This window comes from Bufo bufo, chromosome 6 (genome assembly GCF_905171765.1).
Source record: "Bufo bufo chromosome 6, aBufBuf1.1, whole genome shotgun sequence".
Lineage (NCBI taxonomy): Eukaryota > Metazoa > Chordata > Amphibia > Anura > Bufonidae > Bufo > Bufo bufo.
Genome location: NC_053394.1, coordinates 150,119,404 through 150,142,668, shown reverse-complemented (window position 1 = coordinate 150,142,668; position 23,265 = coordinate 150,119,404). Strand labels below are relative to the sequence as shown.

Genomic DNA, 23,265 nt, shown 5'->3' with positions numbered 1-23,265 from the left:
AGATCCAGTAGACACACGGACCGTGTTTCCTGAGCAGATCATGGTTGTATGCACGAGACCTGGTGCTACATGTACACGTTGCATATTTGAATGCAGAAAATCCACAAAACAGCAAAACACTATTAATTTGAACGCTTTTTGTGTGGTTTTTATGTGGTTTTTGGTGCTGCTTTTCTCTTTCTGTTAACAACCCTAATGAAGTCTATGGGAAAAGCCACAACATCTAAGGTGCGGAATCACACAAACAATTGATATGCTGCAGATTTTAAAACCGCACGGTAGGACAATTTTCCCACTGAAAATATACGCACAGTGTACACAAGATTTGTCAAGTCACATTCACTTTGCTGGTACTGTATTACACTGTGGTTTTTCAGCGTTGAAAAACTGCACGTAATCGACAATGTATGGAGGAAACCTAAGGATATCAGTGCTCTCTCTGGTAAAGAGCTGTGCAGCTATGGAAACTAGTTTTTATCTTGACAGGTATTAAAGGGAGTCTGTCAGCAGTTTTTACTGTGATAAACTGTTGACAGCACTTGGTAATGGCTGGGAAGAGCAGGACAAATATACCTTTAGTGGAGCTTTTCATATCAGTAGTAGTGTGGATATTAACTTTTAGTCAGCATGATTCTGCTCTTGCAAGTTCACTGGAGGCAGAGCTTCACTGGGAAGTGCTCTCTGCATTGAGCTGCTTCACAGCCCAGCCCCTCTGCTCTGAGTGACAGCAGTAGCATCCAACCAGGAGAGCACTACAGTTGTCACTAAGAGCAGAAGGGAGGGGCTGTGAAGCAGCTCAATGCAGAGAGCACATCACAGTGAAGTTCCGCCTACAGTGCACTTGCAAGAGCATAAACAAGCAGAATAGAATTCCATATTCACACTATTACTGATTATAAAAGTCTGTCAGCATGGTCAAATGTGCTGACAGAATCTCTTTTATGGAATAGGTCATCAGTATCTAATTGGTGGGGGGGTCTGATCAGCTGTTTGAGAAGACAGTGGTGCTTGCAGTGACCAAGCACAGCCACTATACACTGTACAGCACTGTGCTTGGTGAGCATGGAGAAGGCTGCAGTGTTCACAAAAGCGCTGGTGCCTTCTCAAACAGCTGATCATCAAGAGTCCTGGGTTTCAGACCCCCACCGATCAGATACTGATGACCTATCCAGAGGAAAATTCATCAGTATTAAAGTCCTCAGGACAGCGATACAGATGACTGTGCTGAGGCAGGGGAGGGAGAGGCGTGTCCCTTTCCCTTCCTCTAATAGGCTGCAGGCACTAGGCCGGCAGCCTATCAGAGGCCGGCGCAGGCGGCGCAATGACGTCATCGCGTTGCCTGAGCTGTACAGCGCGGGACACAGGCCGGAAAAGGCCTGCATCGCATCGCTGCCAAGGAGGTAAGTATAGGTGTTTATTTTTTTTTGTGTACAATACTGGTGGCTACTGGCACATAATGGGGGTCTCTGGCTACTGGCACGTAATGGGGGTCTCTGGCTACTGGCACATAATGGGGGTCTCTGGCTACTGGCACATAATGGGGGTCTCTGGCTACTGGCACATAATGGGGGTCTCTGGCTACTGGCACATAATGGGGGTCTCTGGATACTGGCACATAATGGGGGTCTCTGGCTACTGGCACATAATGGGGGTCTCTGGCTACTGGCACATAATGGGGGTCTCTGGCTACTGGCACATAATGGGGGACTCTGGCTACTGGCACATAATGGGGGGGCTGTCATTACTGGGACATAATGGGGGGGCTGTCATTACTGGCACATAATGGGGGGCTGTCATTACTGGCACATAATGGGGGGCTGTCATTACTGGCAAATAATGAGGGACTGTCATTACTGGCACATAATGGGGGGCTGTCATTACTGGCAAAAGGGGGGGCTGTCATTACTGGCACATGATGGGGGGCTGTTATTACTGGCACATGATGGGGGGGCTGTTATTACTGGCACATGATGGGGGGGCTGTTATTACTGGCACATGATGGGGGGGCTGTTATTACTGGCACATGATGGGGGGGCTGTTATTACTGGCACGTTATAAAGGGGAACTATAGGGGCATCTACTGAGGCAACAAAGAAGAGGTGTTTTATATGGGGGACTCTGTACAGTAGAATTTTATACTGGGACACATTATGGTGGGTACTATGAGGAAGGGGGGAGAGGAGTACTATGGGGTCATCTACGGGGGGCACTAAGAAGGGGTATTTTATACTTGCAAATTATGGGGGAAACTGAGGGCATCTACTGGGGCATTTTATACTGGTACATTATGGGGGGCACTAGGAAGAAGGGGGGAGAGGAGCACTTCGGAGGCATTTACTGGGGGCACTGTATAGGGATTTTATACTGGCACATTATGGGGACATTTGCTCAACTGGGAGCATTACAAGGGGGTATTTTTTGCACTGTCACATTATAAGGAGAATTATTTCTACTGGGGGGCATTATGGTGGGCTTTATTACTCCCACATGGTATGACCCCCTAGTAGCAGCACCATCCTCTCCCTGTTGTGCTATTACTCTGCCCCTTCTCCAAATCCTTATTATGAAATCTTTCTCATTAGGATAAAACACAACATCAGCTCCGCCGAGCCCCCGGCCAAGTATTGAAGTGGTGTCCGAGATCCCCAAGGGCCAAGCCAAGTAACTGTAAGTTTTCATGTGAAATATGTTTATGTTATACACATATAGCCTACACTGTGCCACACAATATATATAGTATACCGCTACACTGTGTAGTCTGTTCTATAAGCACCATTGTTTTGTGGCGGCGGACAGAAAATAATCTGGAAGTGCCCCTCCCGAGACCAGGCTCTGGATCCGCCACTGGGTCCGTCTATCTGTTGATAGACGGAGCACGCAGAAGCAGGCTGTGTACAAGGTCACATTACTGACAGCCAGTGACTGTAAGTAAATGATTAAAGCCAGATCCTCCCCAGCAGCTGATAACAGTGCCTGGGCTGTTTGCACTTCTCCCTTCCCTGCGCTTGGCAGACGCTCCCTCACTCAGCAGAGCTGGAGAATGCAGAGTTGAAGCAGCGCAGACCAGGGAAGGGAGATCTGCCATCTGCTCAGTGTATAAATGAAAGCAACATGTGGTAAGAGGACCTCTTTGTGCTGCAGGAGATTAACCCTTCAGGGGGAGAGCTCTGGTTACTGACACTTTTGGGGGGCTATTGTTACTGGCTAGTGAGGGCAGGCGGGATTAGCCTCAGGGTGAGGGCAGTGGCGGCCATCTTAACTGAATAGTGAAATTGCAGTTTTATGCAGACTGGTTGCTAAGGGCTGAATCTTATTAAATATGGGGTAAGTCAGTCTAATAGTAGCTGATTCTGGAATATCATGTTATTAGTAACTACATATATGAAAATTGAAATTAGGGTCTAAATGTGACAGTTATCCTTTAAGCATCTAGAGGATTTGTCTATTCAGTGACAGCATGCAGGAATCTTGAAGATTTAAAACACAAACTATAATAGAAAGTCACTTAACCTTTCATTATACAGTGATTAAGCTTTATGAACAGAAGACTGAACTGGCCCTTTAATGGAGCAGCTTCTGGTACACAGTGGGCTGATGTTACATAATATTGCACATTTACATATTCACACTGAGCGCTGCCGATTACCAGGGAGAAGGATGTATCAATGCCGCTCTGGTCACACTGCTGTTATTCTTGGCCTCCACAATGTATTGAGTTGCTCTAATAAGCCAAGGTCTCCCAGCAGTAGGGAGTAAAATGGATCTTGCAATGTCAGATTCCAAGGGGATCTCACATCAAAGGTCCGGGAGAGCGTGCCATCGCTGGCTGTATTAATATTCTGGGGCTTGTTAGAATTGCAATGAGCAGCCATGAATATGTGATGAGACATCTGATCCAGGACAATGGTCAGCACCATCCCAGGTCCTCACTAATCTACACATGCCATCAGTGCATGATCTGGAGGTGTTCCAACAATCCTCTAGTGATGATCTAATGAGCGCACATGAAGGTTTAACCGATAATGCACCACAATGTAGGAGCGGACCAGATCTCAGCCTTTACCGTGTCCGCTCACTGACAGCAAGCAGAATGAAAAGAATAGGTTTTACATTTAATGGTGAAGAAACACCCAAGTGCGCACACCCTCACTGCTGAAGAGGAGGCCAGAGCTAGTACCAAGAAGCCATAGAAGAGAGTCCTATAAAGAGATTATAAATTCAATATCATGCAGTGCAGTATATCAGTGATTGCAGGCTCTCCTGGATGACGGATAACTAGCCTCAACACAGAGTTTGTATAACTTTGTCACTGTCACTTTGTTGGTCAAACCACTGTAGCTAGACTAGGGATGGCCAACATGAGGCTCTCCAGCTGTTGCAAAACTACAACTCCCACCATGCCAAGCTGTAGGCTAATAGCTGTAGGCAGTGTGGGCATGCTGGGAGTTGTAGTTTTGCAGCAGCTGGAGAGCCTCAGGTTGGCCAACCCTGAGCTAGACGGTTCTGCAACTTCCTGCCAAAGCTGATCCGGGGAGCCCAAGACCAGAGCACATGCTGCACCATGATTTCAGGTTTTATGATGGTGAAGAAATCATATACCCAATTTCACACAGTCAGTATTTCCCAGCAGTATTTGTAAAACCAGGAATGATACATAGAGAGAAAAAGTAAAAAATATTTTGTACCTCTTCTCTGTTCTGGACCCACTGGTTTTGACTTACAAATACCTTGCATCAGTGCAGAGCAGAGAGTACTGGCTTAACTGGGTGAGAGGCCTAAGTCAGGATTTGGGGGTACTATCTCTCCTTGGGGAGACACCTCCTTAGGCTTCTTTCACACGACCGTATAGCTTTTTCAGTGTTTTGCGGGCCGTTTTTTCCGGATCCATTGTTCCACTTTTTGTTTCCGTTTCGGTTCCATTTTTGCGTTCCGTTTTTCCGTATAGCATATACAGTATACAGTAATTACATAGAAAAAATTGGGCTGGGCATAACATTTTCAATAGATGGCTCCGCAAAAAACGGATACGGAAAACATACGGATGCATTTCCGTATGTGTTCCGTTTTTTTTGCGGACCCATTGACTTGAATGGAGCCACGGACCGTGATTTGCGGACAAGAATAGGACGAGACTCAAAATCTAGCGGAACGGAATTGCAGACATACGGAAACGGAATGCTCACGGAGTATATTCCGGTTTTTTTTTGTGGACCCATTGAAATGAATGGTTCCGTATATGGACCGTATACGGAACGCAATAAACGGACCGTATACGGAACGCAAAAAACGTTCGTCTGAACGAGCCCTTAATCGGAGTGAGAAGACTTATAGGCAATACATGCTCCTCTGAAATTCTTGGAAGAAAGGGATGCAAATGAGTTCTTAACAAGCTCTGCCTCTGATGCCACCATATGTAAGGCAGCTATCCTATAAGTCAATGTTCGACCCTTTAAATAGGCCTTGAGACATGACTCGGATAATAAATAAGCCAGCACCTCATCTGCAGACCGCTGTTTTGGGGTGATTGCCCCTCATCAGTGCAGAGCAGAGAATACAGGCTTGGGTGAGAGGCCTAAGTCAGGATTTTCTGGGTACTATCTCTCCTTGTGTTTTTTAGGATGCAGTTTTGATTCCAACATTTTTTTAAATCCGGTTTTGACATGGTTTTTCCTCCTGCTCATTTCAATGGTAAAAGAGCGCCATAGGAATTACCGTAACAAGCAGTTTCCCCATTTAATTCAATAGAGATAAATCTCAAGTGTTTTTGGCATATTGGTTTGACTGAGACTTTTTTCTATGACAGCCTACTATTGCTACACCGACAGAAGCAGTCCACTTCTAGGACTATGGTGTGAAACGCACAGTACCGTGTGTGATTTTTTTCTCTGCTGTATGGTTGTTTATACCAGGTTCATCTCAATGAAAAAGTTTTATGGTGGATTTAAATAAGAAGGGGGTGAGTAAACCTCCCTGTGCTGCCTTTCTCAGGAACCCGCACTCAAGCGGGCTGGTCTTCTTCAGATCTAAATGGTCTTTGGACCGGCAGAACTGAGAGCCACGGATCACCCATGTCTGGCCTTGGTTTATAGACCCCCTCCCTCTTTTACGTTTTATTCATACCATTTTTTCAGACAAAATATGTGAAAGCCGTGAAATCCAGTTCACATCTATGTTGATGTTTGAGCTATTGTTTGAAGTTGCAGTCAGCGAGAGGGGTGGGAAGCGAGGCAGGCACACAGCATAAGGGAAAACAGCACAAATCTCAATATAGGAAGAAATCCACAAAGAGGTAAATTAGAAAGAAAAAAAAAAACTGCGCAGAGAAGTGCCTATTGACAGTGCCTGATATAAGAGAACACATCTAGTGACCCAACTTCCTGCTTTATTCTGTGCTAATGACCCTATTGGAGTATGAACATAGTCATCCGGGGCTACCTGTTTCATGAATGGATCATCAGGCATAGCAGTAAGGCGTGTGCCCTGTGCCCGTGCTGTGGACTGCAAATAGCGGTCTGCAATGCACGGAAACGGTCCGTGTGCGTGTTGTTTGCAGATGCGGACTCATTCATTTGAATGGATCCGCAAGAGATGGTCCACGCCGCAAAAAAAATAGGACATGTTCTATTTTTTTGTGGTGCGGAAGCACAAACTGAAATCCCAAGGAAGCACTCCGTAGTGCTTCCGATCTGTACCTCCACTCTAAATCTTGGGGATTGTGGACCCATTCAAGTCATACGGATCGCACATGGCCGGTGCCCATATATTGCGGACTCGCTGTTAGCACTCCGCAATATGGGCACAGGGTAGATATGCTCGTGCGCATGAGCCCTAAGAGAGAAGGAAGCAAGTCAATACATTTATATGCCATATGCCACATGGGTGACAATCCCTGAAACAGTGATGGCCAGTTCGTAGTGTTCACCGATGAACACATGCGGGCTGCCATCTTTATTCCCAAGTCCGGCAATGCAGAGGTAAGTCCGCGAGCCACTCTGAAACACATGCGGTCACCGGGAGCAGGCACTTCCGAGAACAGCCCGATGAAGGCTCGCGGCGCAGGCACAGGTAAGGACTTACCTCTGCATCGCCGGACTTGGGATTAAAGATGGCAGATCGCATGTGTTCGTCGGCGAACACTACGAACTGGCCATCACTGCCCTGAAATATGGTTATTCATGGTAACCATTAGGGCATGGTAACCTGGGGCTTTCCTGTTAATGTGCCCCACATTTCAAGAATCAGATTAGACAGACTGTATTGTTACACACACCAGGACCCGCGTCCATTCTCTTGGTCCCCGATCTCTCTGGTCCGTGAGCTTTTTTATCTTCCAACAAGATAGGATCTTGCCAGACTCTTTCATGGCTGGGTTTTCTGCACAGCTGTGAGTGGGCTGAGCCTGTGCGAAAAACAACTGCTCAGCCCCCATTAGTCCTACCTTGTCACTGATCACAGCAGATTAAATGGGTTATCCAGTTTTCCGTCTTATCCTCAGGATAGGTCATCAATATCAGATCGGTGAAGGTACAACTCCAAGCACCCCCACCTATCAGCTGCTGGAAGTTGGACTCCTGCCAACCTGATATTCCTGACCTAATTTGAGGACAGGTCATTAATATTGGGAACTGGACAACCCCTTTAAAGGGAACCTGTCACCTGGATTTAAGGTATAAAGCTGAGGACATGGGCTGCTAGATCGCCCCTAGCATATCCGCAATATCCAGTCCCCATAGCTCTCTGTGCTTTTTATTGTGTAAAAAAAACGATTTTATATACAGTATATGTAAATGAGGCTACTAACGTTTCCGGAGCCCAGCCACGCCCACTGTGAAGGAGCCCAGCATCGCCCCACATCCACCGAATCTCCTCCTTGCTCCCCGACTTCACAAAGCTAGAGCGCCGTAACCTCGTGATGCGCGAGCTAGCGCATGTGCAGTGTTGGCATAGTGTTCCTTCCCTGTGCTGCTCACCGTGGGTGTTGCTGGACTCATCTCACGTACAGGACTCATCTAAGGTTAATTTACATATCTATAAAAATCGTTTTTTTGGACACAATAAAAGCACACAGAGCTATGGGGAATGGATATTGCAGATGTTCTAGCGGTGATCTAGCAGCCCATGTCCTCAGCTCTATACCCCAAATCCAGGTGACAGGTTCCCTTTAAGTCTAGTCAAGCACATGATATATCTGTTGGCTGAATATTTCCCCTTTCCACATACATCTGCCATTTAGGAACCCCCTTTTTACACATTAGATGGCTGGTCAGTCCTGCTGAAATCACATAATGTGGATGGCCTACTATTCTCATAACATGCTGTCTGTGGTCTGCTGGTGACCTCTGTGCAGGTGACAGAAGAGACAACCCAGCAGTGCACAATGGGGCACATTTACAAAGACCGGCTTTTTACGCCGGTGTTAGTTTACCCTTTGCCCTGCTGTAGGATTCGTCTCATTTATGACAAGGTGTGCGCTTTGTCATACATTAGGCACATCTATGGCAGTCCTTGTGCATGGCTGGTGTCGTTTTTTGGCAGTGATTATGCCTGTTTCCAGGAATAAATGTTAGTAAATTTGACTGTGCCAGAGTCCCGATCCTGGCACTGCCCTCAACATGCCCCCATCCCAACTGCAAACACGGCATGAGACCGACTAAGTATTGTCGCACGGCCAGTTAAAAAAGGGACGTGTACTTAATAAATGACCCCCAATGTCCTGCTTCCTGGCACAATCAGTTTTCTAGTTTTACATTGAGTTTTAGTACATAATGACAAGTTCTGCAACTTTCTAATGGACTTTTTTAAACTCAGAGGCCCTGACCTAACAGTTCTCACAGCTGAGAGTGTGTTACAATTACATCAGGGGTGTCCAACCTGTGCAAACATGTGGACCGCAATATTACTGTATACATACTGTATATTGCAGTGCAGTGCATTATAGGAGCTAAGCTATTAACAGAGAAAGCTCATGGTGTGACTGGAGTATAAGACATGATCAAGTCAAGCAATGGATCGGATTTTATCTGACACCCTGCATCAGCTCCGGTGCCCATGGAGCAGTGGTGACTGCAGCACTGCTCCCATTCAATTCAATGACAGCAGCACTGCAGTTACCAGGCTCCCTCCACTACACAATGGATGGAGATGTGTACTTGGCACCTGGGCTACTCTGAAACAACTGATTGGTGGGGATGCAGGTTGTTGGAGCTCCGCCGATCTGATATTGATGGCCGCTCCTGAGAATAGGATGTCATTATTAAAAGCTGAATACCCCTTTAACATTATATGTAGATTTCATATGAATGTAAGCAGAACCCAGAGATTGCAGACTACCCAACAGGCCAAATGAAGAGCGCTTAGTTCTGCAGATCCTAGAGGAGTTTATTGGAGTATGGTTGTTACCAGCCAGCATTTGTCTATGACAGAGAAGGGTTAAAGCCAGCATGTAGCGTGTTGAATCTGCAAATGTTGTTTCCTGACACTGCGGGATATCTTACACTGTTTGCATTGGATTCTATGTCAGCAGCATGCAACTTACAGAATGTATAATTTATCATCCCTCTATGGGGAGGGTCTGCAAGACCTTTCTCTCTGTGTCCCTCCTGCCGAGATTTGGGTCAAACATTCCCAATGATCAGTACAGAAGAAAAGAAACGTATAAAACCTTCTGACAACAATAGTGCCAGGAAATGTTGTGCTGTACGGTAATTCAAGGCGCGTCCTGCCAGGACAAATCTCCATCGCTGGTGCAGAGTTGTATGACTTCAGCGAGTCAGTATACTACAATGCCAGAGCATGGGAAAAAGCAAGAGGCAAATGTCATCTTTTTAATAGATCTTAAGATAAATATGTGCTTCTTCATGTTATCTGCTCGTCTGGGTTTCTTTGATGATCAATTAAAAATGACTTAAAGGGCATCTGTCAGCAGATTTGTACCTATGACACTGGCTGACCTGTTACATGTGCGCTTGGCAGCTGAAGGCATCTGTGTTGGTCCCATGTTCATATGTGCCCGCATTGCTGAGAAAAAGGATGTTTTAATATATGCAAATGAGCCTCTAGGAGCAATGAAGAATAACTGACAAAATCTCAAAACTAAAAAGGTTGGAAACTAAATTAGATAAAGAAAGGTTATGCTAACTTCCAATAGACATTGGGGAACATTTGTTAAGATGAGTATTTTATATATCAGTTAACCGCTAGCGTTAAATGTACCACAAATTTTAAGAAGGTCACATATCTTAATAATTGTGGTGAGGTCCATGCATCAGTACTGAAATCTATGCCAGCTACAAGCTGGTGTAGATCTTAGGCATAATTTACACCAGTTTCTGGAACAAATTAAAATAAAGCTGGGGCCCAACAGGATCCACTTTTTTGAAAAGTGGAAACAGAAAATGTGCAAATTTTCACATAAGAAAACTGGTGAAGGCCTGAAGGGTGCTACTTTGTGTTAAAATGCCGTTCCGTTCTGTTAGAGACCTAAGATTAATAACCTCCATAATTCGTACCTCTCACTCCCGTCTTCAAGACTTTTCTCGAGCTGCACCTACTCTCTGGAATACTCTGCCCCGGAATACTAGGTCAATTCACAACTTCTCCACCTTCAAACGTGCCTTAAAAACACATCTTTTCAGGCAGTCTTATCAAGCTACCTAAACTGACTATTCCCCGACTAAACCTGCCCCCCACCAACTCCTCTGGCCTGAACTCGATCCTCTAGCAGAAGCAGATTGGCCGGCACCACTCCTGTCAGTTCAAAAATGTCTCAAATCCTACTTATCACAATCAACTACCTTATGTGTCACCTCCAAGTCCTCATAGATTGTAAGCTCTTGCGAGCAGGGCCCTGACTCCTAGTGTTTCAGTTGCACATTAGCCAGTTACTTTTGTTTCGTACATGAACCCTATGAATTTGTAAAGCGCTGCGGAATATGGTGGCGCTATATAAATAAATATTATTATTATTATTATTATTACCATTTTCATGATCTCTGTTTGCTATCAATAAATGACTATGTTCGTGCTATAAACCTCTACCAATCTTTCAGTACTGCCAAATACATCTGTACAGAGTGAGCTCTGCTGTTTTGCAGAGATGTAGCATTTATACCAGGCAGTATGTAGTGGCCAAGTGTGGAATTTGTTACGACAACCCAAAAACCTCAGCCCTTTAATATCTACCTTGGACCCAATGAACACCATTAGCTGTACTGTGATGACCTCCAGAATCTGTGCAATATGGGCAATAGTGTTTCTTTTATTCATTTTATAAGAACAGCTAAAATAGATTCGAAAATAGTGCAGAAAGCAGCGTAGATGATCAGCATTTTCCTATGTTATAAACGGACCCTTCAAACTTGTTGCTCTCATCCACTGGATGAACAGTGGACTATACTGTGACAGATCTAAAGTTCTGCCGAGGTCGAGGAAAATTTTGACATACAGGTGAAACTCGAAAAATTAGAATATTGTGCAAAGTTAATTTATTTCAGCAATGCAACTTAAAAAGTGAAACTAACATATGAGATAGACTGATTACATGCAAAGCGAGATATTTCAAGCCTTTATTTGTTATAATTTGGATGATTATGGCTTATAGCTTATGAAACGCCAAAGTCACAATCTCAGGTACCCTTTGCTCAGGGGGTATGGATTAATTAGCTGACTAGAGTGTGAGACTTTGAGCCTAGAATATTGAACCTTTTCACAAAATTCTAATTTTAAGCTGCATTAATGCGATTCCTTTTCATTTGCATTACTGAAATAAATGGACTTTTGCACGATATTCTAATTTTTCAAGTTTCACCTGTATATGGTATATCTGGAAATGTTATCTACCGCTGCACTAGATCAGCAGATGTTTAAGAACAAAAAAAAATAAGTCGTTGACCCATAATCTTCTGTGTAAAAATTTCTTGTGTGGGTGAGGATCTATGTGGCAGCCATTACAACCCAAGCGGTTATTGTTCTTACCCATTTTTTCCTGATTCCTAAATATCTAATCTATAGATATATGGAAAACTATAAAACTGTATAAATAGACTTTCAATACTGGCAACCGAATAACTGAAAATAAAGCTATGTTGGCCTGGCAGATTTGATGCAGAAATGTAACTAATTGCAGTTTCACAAAATGTTTGATGCCTCATAGAGACATGTCAGAAGTTTTGATCACAGGGGGTCAGAGGACCCCCACCGCTCACTGAAACAAAGGTGCAGATGTGCTTGGGTTAGTGCTTCGCTCCTTCAGCTGTAATCAGCTCACAGACCGCTATGATCCAGACATCAGCTTATGAGGAGAGTCGATCAAAGCTGATGGGGCACAGCACTCATCTGAACACTTCTGCACATTTGTTTCAGAGATCAAAGGAGATCTCAGCACCCAGACCCCCACTGTTCAAAATGTCTGACCCATTCTATATACTGAATGCAGTTGTTTCTGCAGCATATGCAAGAATTTCTGCAAGCCCCATTCCTGTATGGACTAGTAGCAAAAATATCTACAACATATCGGTATCTGCTCCATCTGAACCCAACTGTGAGACGTATTACAAGGATACTTAGGATTTCTAGAAGAGTCAGAGGATAGGATTAACATACTTTTCACTGCTGCTCTGCTCCATTTGGGGACAGTTATAATTGTTTACTCCAGCTTGAGTCCTAAGTCTGAAATTCTCTAGAATAACAGGCTTCTGCTCAGATCCTTTATGCTAGTTTCACATTAGCATTGAGAAATTCAGCAGCCAGTTCCGGTAGGCTGTTGTGGCATAAATGCTGGCTGTCGACCAGACAAAAACCACTGAATGCAGCGTCATTTGTCGTCCAAAAACCGGCATTTATGCTGGAAATGGGATGGTTCACCATCTAATCCCATTATAGTGGACATAATGGAGATCCAGCAGTGCCTGTCCTTGTCCGGCAATACCGTATACGGTGAACTCACTTCATAATGCTACTGTGAACATAGCCATACAGAGCAGATCATCTTTATTAGTTTAATTATAGTATAAGCACAAGCTTTTAATGGGGGTGCCCTGGAGACCCTCTTTCTCAGGATCGAGAGAATGTTAGGGCCCCCCAGAGCTTTTACTGGGGGGGGGGGACATGGCCGCACACTCCCTTGGAACCTCCTCTTTTAAGGGTTAACTTATTAGTTGTTACATGAGTATTCAGTGTGATGAGGTATTTATTTATGAAATGTTATGTTTATTCCAATTTATCCAATTTATTTTTTAACCCTAAATAAACATTCTGGTCAATATTATCCATAATTAGTTGTCTATTGTTTTCATGTATTATTAATGTATTTAATGCGTGTTTATATATTTTTCGAAGGAGTTGTGCTGCTATGGTAATGACATGGTCAGCCCGTTTCATACTTTGTGATTCTATAATACAGTGATATCCAGACTGGACTTTGAACAATCAAATCCACTTACTTCCATGTAACCTCCAACTGCAGCTTAATGGTCCCCAGCTCTGTGATGTCTACAATGATGACCCTTGGCCGAGTGGTAAAAAAGTCAGCACTGTCACAAGTCACAACCCCCACCATGATGGTGGTCAAGCCGCGTAGCTCTATGACCTGAAAAATGGAGGAAAATAGGAGATCTTATTCTCAGTCTTAATGGTCTCATCATTCTGACAATCCTATAGATAAAAAGAGGCTGTAGGATCTCTGCCTGACTGACGGCTTCCTCTTCATGCATATGAACTACGGTGGTCAAGACAGCTGGAGGATACCTTTTAGTGGAGATATTTGTTCGGGACAATTTACAAAGGATCTGATTTATTTTTGTGGCCCATGACGAAGAATGTAAATAAAATCCCTGATTCATTCCAGGTATTGCAGTAAAGTCGCACATCTGTCTAGGCTTTCCATGTAGATTTATTGGAGGACTGCTGGTTACATTCGACCTGCCACGGTGCGCCAGGCTAAGCCATCTATGCACTGAGTACACATATATTATGTAAGGTATGCATACCTTTTTACCCTATAGACCTTTAACACTGAGGGGTGTCTTCGAGGTCGGTCAGATGCCATAAATACTGTTTAAAGGTTCCATATGTTTCTGGACATCTGGGAATTGTTAGTCTAACTACTCTGCTGCCGTTCTGTGACTCTACAGTATAGAACAGGCACTTATATGAACAGCAAAGACATTTTGTATCAGCTGACAGCAACTGATGGGAACAGCCATAAAGACTATGAGGGATTTCACATGCCAGTCTTAGAAATGCACTGATGTAAGTGGAAGGACTCATAAATATGTTTGATGCATCTTCTAAGTCTGTGCACCAGAAAATCAAATCTATGCAACCTCTTTTGAGATATGATTTAAAACAAATTCTGGTGCAAATTCTAGTAGATCTGTCCTGCCACAAACACAGAGCAGCATAAAATTTAAAAACTGCTTTTTTATTTTTTATTTTAAATAAAGTCCAGGGTCTCATACCACAGTGGGACCCAACGGCCCAGGAGAAAATAAAACATTTGGAGATTCCTTTGGAGCCAATCACTTGCTACTAGGGTCTATTTCTTCATTTGAATCAAAACCAATTAGTCTATATTAATAATACTGGGGTTGGGACCGGAGAATAATTAATTATGATGGTCCTACGGTACCCCAGCCCGACACTGAGAGCAGCGGTAGCTGTATATCCCTACATTATGGTACGTGCAACATGGCACTGGCACCATCAGATACAGTTGCAAGAAAAAGTATGTAAACCCTTTGGAATGATATGGATTTCTGCACAAATTGGTCATAAAATGTTATCTGATCTTCATCTAAGTCACAACAATAGACAATCACAGTCTGCTTAAACTAATAACACACAAAGAATTAAAGGGAGTCTGTCATCAAAGTTTCACCTTTTTAACCCTTCCCATAGCTTTCTAGCAGCCTTACAGTTAATAAAAACATTACCTTTATGAGCAATCCTGGACTTAGTAGCATATGCAAATGAGGGCTCGCAAGTGCCCAGGGGCGGCGTTACCCTCGTAGGTGCCCAGTTAGCTCAGCCTTATCGTCGCTTCCCCTGCCCATTCTTTCCCTCTGACCGCCCATCCTTTCCCTCTGACCACCCATCTACTTAATTCTTGTTTTGCCGAGATCCCGCGCCTGCGCACTCAGTCCGTCGGCCGGTACATGCGCACTGCAATGCCCACTCCTTGTACGGCATCACAGTAATTAATGCGCATTCGCCGGCTAATGGCGCAAAGCCGGCGCATGCGCATTAATTACTGTGATGCCGTACAAGGAATGGGCATCGCAGTGCGCCGGCCGACGGACTGAGTGCGCAGGCGCGGGATCTCGGCGAAACAAGAAGTAAGTAGATGGGCGGTCAGAGGGAAAGAATGGGCGGGGGGAAGCGACGATAAGGCTGAGCTAGCTGGGCACCTACGAGGGTAACGCCGACCCTGGGCACTTGCGAGCCCTCATTTGCATATGCTACTAAGTTGTTTTTTGCCGGTTTTATAAGTCCAGGATTGCTCATAAAGGTAACGTTTTTATTAACTGTAAGGCTGCTAGAAAGCTATGGGAAGGGTTAAAAAGGTGAAACTTTGATGACAGACTCCCTTTAAATGTTACCATGTTTTTATTGAACACACCATGTAAACATTCACAGTGCAGGTGGAAAAAGTATGTGAACCCTTGGATTTAATAACTGGTTGAACCTCCTTTGGCAGCAATAACTTCAACCAAACGTTTCCTGTAGTTGCAGATCAGATGTGCACAACGGTCAGGAGTAATTCTTGACCATTCCTCTTTACAGAACTGTTTAAGTTCAGCAATATTCTTGGGATGTCTGGTGTGAATCGCATCCTTGAGGTCATGCCACAGCATCTCAATCAGGTTAAGGTCAGAACTCTGACTGGGCCACTCCAGAAGGCGTATTTTCTTCTGTTTAAGCCATTCTGTTGTTGATTTACTTCTATGCTTTGGGTCGTTGTCCTGTTGCAACACCCATCTTGTGTTGAGCTTCAGCTGGTGGACAGATGCCCTTAAGTTCTCCTGCAAAATGTCTTGATAAACTTGGGAATTCATTTTTCCTTCGATGATAGCAATCCATCCAGGCACTGACGCAGCAAAGCAGCCCCAAACCATGATGCCCCCACCAGCATACTTCACAGTTGGGATGAGGTTTTGATGTTGGTGTGCTGTGCCTCTTTTTCTCCACACATAGTGTTGTGTGTTTCTTCCAAACAACTCAACTTTGGTTTCATCTGTCCATAGAATATTTTGCCAGTACTGCTGTGGAACATCCAGGTGCTCTTGTGCAAACTGTAAACGTGCAGCAATGTTTTTTTGGACAGCAGTGGCTTCCTCTGTGGTATCCTCCCATGAAATCCATTCTTGTTTAGTGTTTTACGTATTGTAGATTCGCTAACAGGGATGTTAGCATATGCCAGAGACTTTTGTAAGTCTTTAGCTGACACTCTAGGATTCTTCTTCACCTCATTGAGCAGTCTGCGCTGTGCTCTTGAAGTCATCTTTACAGGATGGCCACTCCTAGGGAGAGTAGCAGCAGTGCTGAACTTTCTCCATTTATAGACAATTTGTCTTACCGTGGACTGATGAACAGCAAGGCTTTTGGAGATACTTTTATAACCCTTTCCAGCTTTATGCAAGTCAACAATTCTTAATTGTAGGTCTTCTGGGAGCTCTTTTGTGCGGGGCATCATTCACATCAGGCAATGCTTCTTGTGAAAAGCAAACCCAGAACTGGTGTGTGTTTTTTCTAGGGCAGGGCAGCTGTAACCAACACCTCCAATCTCATCTCATTGATTGGACTCCAGTTGGCTGACACCTCACTCCAATTAGTTCCTGGAGATGTCATTAGTCTAGGGGTTCACATACTTTTCCACCTGCACTGTGAATGTTTACATGATGTGTTCAATAAAAACATGGTAACATTTAATTCTTTGTGGAGGGGTGGCCCTGCATGTGAAAGATAGCATAAAATCTAATTTGATACAAGTTAGCGAGAACCATTTAGAGTCAGTTTGGGTTACCTTGCAGCTTGATAATCATAAGGTAACTCGTGTAGGTGTGATATATAGACCACCTAGTCAAGTCAAAGAATTAGATGATCTACTAGTTGAGGAAATAGCTAAAATGACATTGAAGGGGGAAATTATCATTATGGGAGAATTCAATCTTCCTGATGTAAACTGGAAAACCAAAATAGCTAGTTCTGCCAGGAGTACAGATATTCTAAATTCCCTACTGGGATTATCTCTACAGCAAGTAGTTGAGGAGCCAACCCGGAAGGAGGCCATTTTAGATTTAGTATTCACAAATGGGAATTTGGTATCTGATATTACTGTAGGGGAAAGCTTGGGATCTAGTGATCACCAGTCAGTGTGGTTTACTATAAGTACAGTGACTGAGTCACACAACACAAAAACAAAAGTTTTAGATTTTAGAAAAACGGACTTTTCTAAAATTAGATTAGTGGTATACGAGTCCCTATCAGATTGGAACAGTTTCATTGGAGTCCAGGAGAAATGGGACTACTTAAAAGTGGCACTATTGAAGGCAACAGAAAATTGTATTAGGCTTGTCAGTAAAAGCAAAAAAAGGAAGAGACCACTGTGGTACTCAGCAGAAGTGGCCAAAATCATTAAAAACAAAAAGATAGCATTTAGGAATTATATTAAAAAAACAAACGAGGATGACAGGCAAATTTATAAGATTAGGCAGAGAGAGGCCAAACAAGTTATAAAAGCTTCTAAAGTACAGGCAGAAGAGAAATTAGCTCAGTCAGGGAAAAAAGGCGATAAGGCATTCTTCAGATACATAAATGAAAAAAGAAAACTAAAACAAGGAATTGCAAAATTAAAAACAAAAGGAGGAAGGTATATAGAAGAAGATAAAGAACTAGCTGACTGCCTCAATGAATACTTCTGTTCAGTTTTTACAAAGGAAAATTAAGGAAAAGGACCTCAGTTAGGAAAGAAGACTAATGAATCTTTTGATGCATGTGTCTTTACAGAGGAAGAGGTTCTAAGTCAGCTGTCTAAAATTAATACAAATAAGTCACAGGGGCCTGATGGGATACACCCAAAGCTATTAAAAGAGCTCAGCTGGGAACTAGCAAACCCATTAACAGATTTATTTAACCAATCACTGGCAACAGGAATCGCCAAAGAAGATTGGAAATTAGCAAATGTTGTGCCCATTCACAAGAAAGGTAGTAGGCAGGAATCGGGCAACTATAGGCCAGTAAGCCTGACATCAATAGTGGGGAAATTAATGGAAACCATACTTAGGCTGCATTCACACATCCGTGGTGTGTTGCGGACCCGCAAATTGCGGGTCCGCAACACACCAGCCCGGCACCCCCATTGAAATGCCTATTCTTGTCCGCAAGCTGCGGACAAGAATAGGACATGCTCTATCTTTTTGCGGAGCTGCGGACCCAAAATCGGGGCCGCGCTCCGCAATTGCGGCTGCAGACAGCACACTGTGTGCTGTCCGCATCCATTTCGTCCCCATAGAGAATGAATAGGTCCGTACCCATTCCGCAAAATTGCGGAAAGGATGCGGACCCATTTTGTGGACATGTGAATGGAGCCTTAAGGAGAGGATTGTGGAACATCTAAAATCCCATGGATTGAAAGATGAAAAACAGCATGGGTTTACTTCATGGAGATCATGGCAAACTAATCTTATTGATTCTTTTGATTGGGTGACTAAAATAATAGATGGCGGAGGTGCAGTAGACATCGCTTATCTAGACTTTAGTAAGGCTTTTGATACTGTCCCACATAGAAGGCTTATCAATAAATTGCAGTCTTTGGGCTTGGACTCCCATATTGTTGAATGGATTAGGCAGTGGCTGAGGGACAGACAACAGAGGGTTGTAGTCAATGGAGTATATTCAGACCATGGTCTTGTTACCAGTGGGGTACCTCAGAGATCTGCTCTGGGACCCATATTGTTTAATATCTTTATCAGCGAAATTGCAGAAGGCCTCGATGGTAAGATGTGTCTTTTTGCTGATGACACAAAGATTTGTAACAGGGTTGATGTTCCTGGAGGGATACACCAAATGGAAAAGGATTTAGGAAAACTAGAGGAATGGTCAAAAATCTGGCAACTAAAATTTAATGTTGATAAGTGCAAGATAATGCACCTGGGGCGTAAAAACCCAAGAGCAGAATATAAAATCAGTGATACAGTCCTAACCTCAGTATCTGAGGAAAGGGATTTAGGGGTCATTATTTCAGAAGACTTAAAGGTAGGCAGACAATATCATAGAGCAGCAGGAAATGCTAGCAGAATGCTTGGGTGTATAGGGAGAGGCATTACCAGTAGAAAGAGGGAGATGCTCATGCCGCTCTACAGAGCACTAGTGAGACCTCATTTGGAGTATTGTGCTCAGTACTGGACCATATCTCCAGAAGGATATTGATACTTTGGAGAGAGTTCAGAGAAGAGCTACTAAACTAGTACATGGATTGCAGGATAAAACTTACCAGGAAAGATTAAAGGACCTTAAAGGGGTTATCCCATCATAATGATCACTGTTAAATCTGTTAATGATTTGACAGTGATCATTTTTGTAAATATACTTTATTAACAAATTCCCACCGATTAGGAGAAAATTCATCCCCACTTACCTTATTGTTGTGACTCGGTCTCCCCTGGTTACGACCACCGCTCTTCCGCAAGATCCCGATGGTCGCGCTTGCCCAGAAGACTTCTTCTTTTCTCCCGGCCGGGCCACTCGCTGTCCTGAACGCGCACGCTGCCGCGCATGCGCGACGGTGACTTCTTCCCGACCAGAATAGTACAGAGCTGCGAACGCGCACGCCGGCTCTGTACTATACTGGCCAGAAATAAGTCACATTGCGCATGCGCGGCAGCATGCGCGTTCAGTCCAGCGTGCGGCCCGGCCGGGAGAAGACTTCAATCAAGATGAAGCCCGCCCCCAGCCAGAATCCAGGAAGTGAACGCGCGATGGCAGCAGGTAAGTATGAAACTGCTAAGTGGGATAACCCCTTTAACATGTATAGCTTGGAAGAAAGACGAGACAGAGGGGATATGATAGAAACTTTTAAATACATAAAGGGAATCAACAAGGTAAAAGAGGAGAGAATATTTAAAAGAAGAAAAACTGCTACAAGAGGACATAGTTTTAAATTAGAGGGGCAACGGTTTAAAAGTAATATCAGGAGGTATTACTTTACTGAGAGAGTAGTGGATGCATGGAATAGCCTTCCTGCAGAAGTGGTAGCTGCAAATACAGTGAATGAGTTTAAGCATGCATGGGATAGGCATAAGGCCATCCTTCATATAAGATAGGGCCAGGGGCTATTCATAGTATTCAGTATATTGGGCAGACTAGATGGGCCAAATGGTTCTTATCTGCCGACACATTCTATGTTTCTATGTTATTAGTTTAAGCAGACTGTGATTGTCTATTGTTGTGACTTAGATGAAGATCAGATCACATTTTATGACTAATTTGTGCAGAAATCCATATCATTCCAAAGGGTTCACATACTTTTTCTTGCAACTGTATATATAAACTGAAAAGGTGGTTGAGCATTTAAAGGGCTTTTCCAGGTTCTGAGCTCAACCCGGACATAACCCCTTCTTTCCCATTCAGCCCCTCTCATTTGAGCGTCGGAGCATTTCATGCTCCAATGCTCTCCCTTTCAAGGGCTGTTTGTTTACCTTTTTACACTGCTGTTTTACAGGCTAGGGCAGTGCTAAAGACCGCCCATTGGTGCCAGTGACGTCCCTGGGCTTAATGCTAGGCGGAAGCCTCCACCTAGCATACCCGGGTACATCACCGGATCTTAAGAAAAAGCCCTTGCCCTGTGCTATACAGTACAGGGCACAGGAGAGCATCGGAGCATGAAATGCTCCAATGCTCAACTCAGAGGGGCTGTAAGGGGGAAGAATGTGGTTATGTCCGGGTTCAGCTCTAAACCCGGACAACCTCTTTAAATTAAAGATGGGCAGGCGGCTTCAATCAGTTATAAAGACTAAATATCCTGTACCTTGATTTCAAAATTCTCGCAGAGATTCGGTATAAATATTCTCTCCTCCTCGTCCCACACTTGGCTGTCGTCTGTTTCTATCTTGCCTTTTAACCTCCACCTCTGGCGACCCAAACGTATCAACACCTACGGAACAGCATGCCATAAAGTTAAGTAGGGAATACAGACACCACTTTCTAACATGTGCGGGTGTAGTTCTGGGTATTTATAGTGTGACTCTGACATTGTACAACGCAGTAATCGCTCCCTCATGTGAGAACTGAGCCGATGAAGACTGGGGGTTTATGAAGCTAAATGTAGCTGGCAGGACTGCAACCTGTGACCTTCTCTTGTCAATTACTACGAACTTTCATAAAACTGGAAGAAATTGGTTTGGTTGGGGCTCCAGAGCATCAATTGAGCTCAATAACCACAAAAATGGGAAAAATAAGTAACTGACGAATTTCTGAAACAAGTTCCTTTGACGATTGAAACATTGAAAGGACAAATATATAAAACATTGCCTTGCCGACACCTTTTGGCAGCAAAAAATGATGCAATTGGTATATGACCGCATGGCCATATGTGAATATGGTACAAGTCATGTGTCTTAGGGAAAGTTTACATCACCGTTTAGTTTTCCCTTCTTCTGATCCGTCAAAAAAACAAAAAACTGATCCTTTATTTTGAGCATCCATTATGCTAATTTTGCATCCGTTTTAACCATTTTCATCTGAGATCCATTATTTTAGATGGAAGAGAAAGTCCTTCGTGGAGCGCTTTTTCTGTTTTTTAAAATAACGGATCTCAGATGGAAATTGCTAAAATGGATGGAAATGAGCATAACGGATGCTCAAAATAAAGGATCCGTTTTTTTTTTGTTTTTTTTTTATTCTTCTGTCGGATCAGAAGAATGGAAAACGAAATGGTGATGTGAACCTAGCCTTTGGAACTTGTCTGCATTGTAGGAATGGTCAGGCAGCCTTGGACAATCAACAATTTTTAAAAGAAAGTTTCACTAATATATTACGTTTATTTTCGTTCTGTCAGATGGCGAGACCTCAGACCTTGTCCATGTTCCCACAGCTACATGTAATTCCCTGTAACAATCTATCAAAGCGGATCATAAACTGCAACCATTAATCTGTTCATACACCATGTAGCACCAGTGCTGGCTGTGGTTCCACTTGAACAGAGCTTACTGTTCCCCTGGTTTATGGTTACTGGAAGTGAGCTCATGGTTGTCATAATTCTGAGTTTTATGGACTATGACATGGTTCGGTCTTACTAACAATACCAGTTGAAAAACAATATTTCCTGTAAATGCTTACTTTACCTCATAATGGTCTCCAGGGCAGAGCCGAGCATAACCTACCAGACCTAGACAGGACAAGAGAATTGTCACAATTACTCAAACTGTCTGAACTTCTGTTAAGGAGAGTCCTGGTATCTAGTGAAGAATGGAGCCCTCTCCTCAAACGTGCAACACCCCACTAACACCAATACAATAGTATCCTGCTGCTTACTCAGTGAGCACCTCCAACCTTGCGAATGGTGAGGAGTGAAACTCTTAATATATTACAAAGTTGTAGGAGTTTTCATTATACAATAAAAGACCATTGTTTAAATATGATATGTGGTCCCAACACAGGGTCAGTAGAGTCCTACAGGAAGGATTTCCCGTAAATAACTGGAAAAGAGGACAGAACTAGATAGACAATCCCTACTGCACATATAACCTGACTGCGCAACGGCTTAGCAGTTTTATATACAGTTTAGTCCACTTTCAAGGAGAGGAGATGCGAGGTGCCACTATGTTTATGCACTAGTGTGTATGGGATTTACCTTTCATCTTAATAAGGAATTCGCCCAGATGGACCTCTAACGCGCCTTCAATCATACACATATCCTAGAGGGAGATACAACAAATTCAAGATCAGAATGTTAGCCTGACACGTCCTGACTGCATCAGCCTGTAACATCCGGACTGCGCCCTGAATATTACCCAGTCTACTGTTCCATTATTCACAAAGACAGATGCTAAAAAAATATCTTTGGTTTCAATTCCTTGTCATTTACAAGATCTCTACTTGCTGTCAGTAAATAAAACATTATGGTTTACATCCAGAGGATGAAAAATTGAGCTTGCAATATGCTTGTCACACAGCATTTTACACTGTATCTGAACTCTCATCTAAAGAGACGTGCACCACTGTCACCAGGACATTTCCATGAGAGAGTTTAATCAGGACTATTCCTATCCA

The 23,265-nt window shown here is 43.6% G+C and overlaps 1 protein-coding gene across 6 annotated transcripts in view; it reads right to left on the bottom strand.

The window, feature by feature from the left end:
• The window catches only part of RIPOR3 (RIPOR family member 3), a 189,015-nt gene that overhangs the window by 27,647 nt on the left and 138,103 nt on the right, over positions 1–23,265 (bottom strand). For all 6 annotated transcript variants that reach the window (XM_040434890.1, XM_040434887.1, XM_040434893.1 and 3 more), the window contains 4 exons: positions 22,847–22,910; positions 22,338–22,381; positions 21,023–21,148; positions 13,440–13,585 (listed from right to left, as the gene is read on the bottom strand). In XM_040434890.1, coding sequence (XP_040290824.1) covers positions 13,440–13,585; positions 21,023–21,148; positions 22,338–22,381; positions 22,847–22,910 — 380 coding nt within the window. The remainder of the gene's footprint in view (positions 1–13,439; positions 13,586–21,022; positions 21,149–22,337; positions 22,382–22,846; positions 22,911–23,265) is intronic.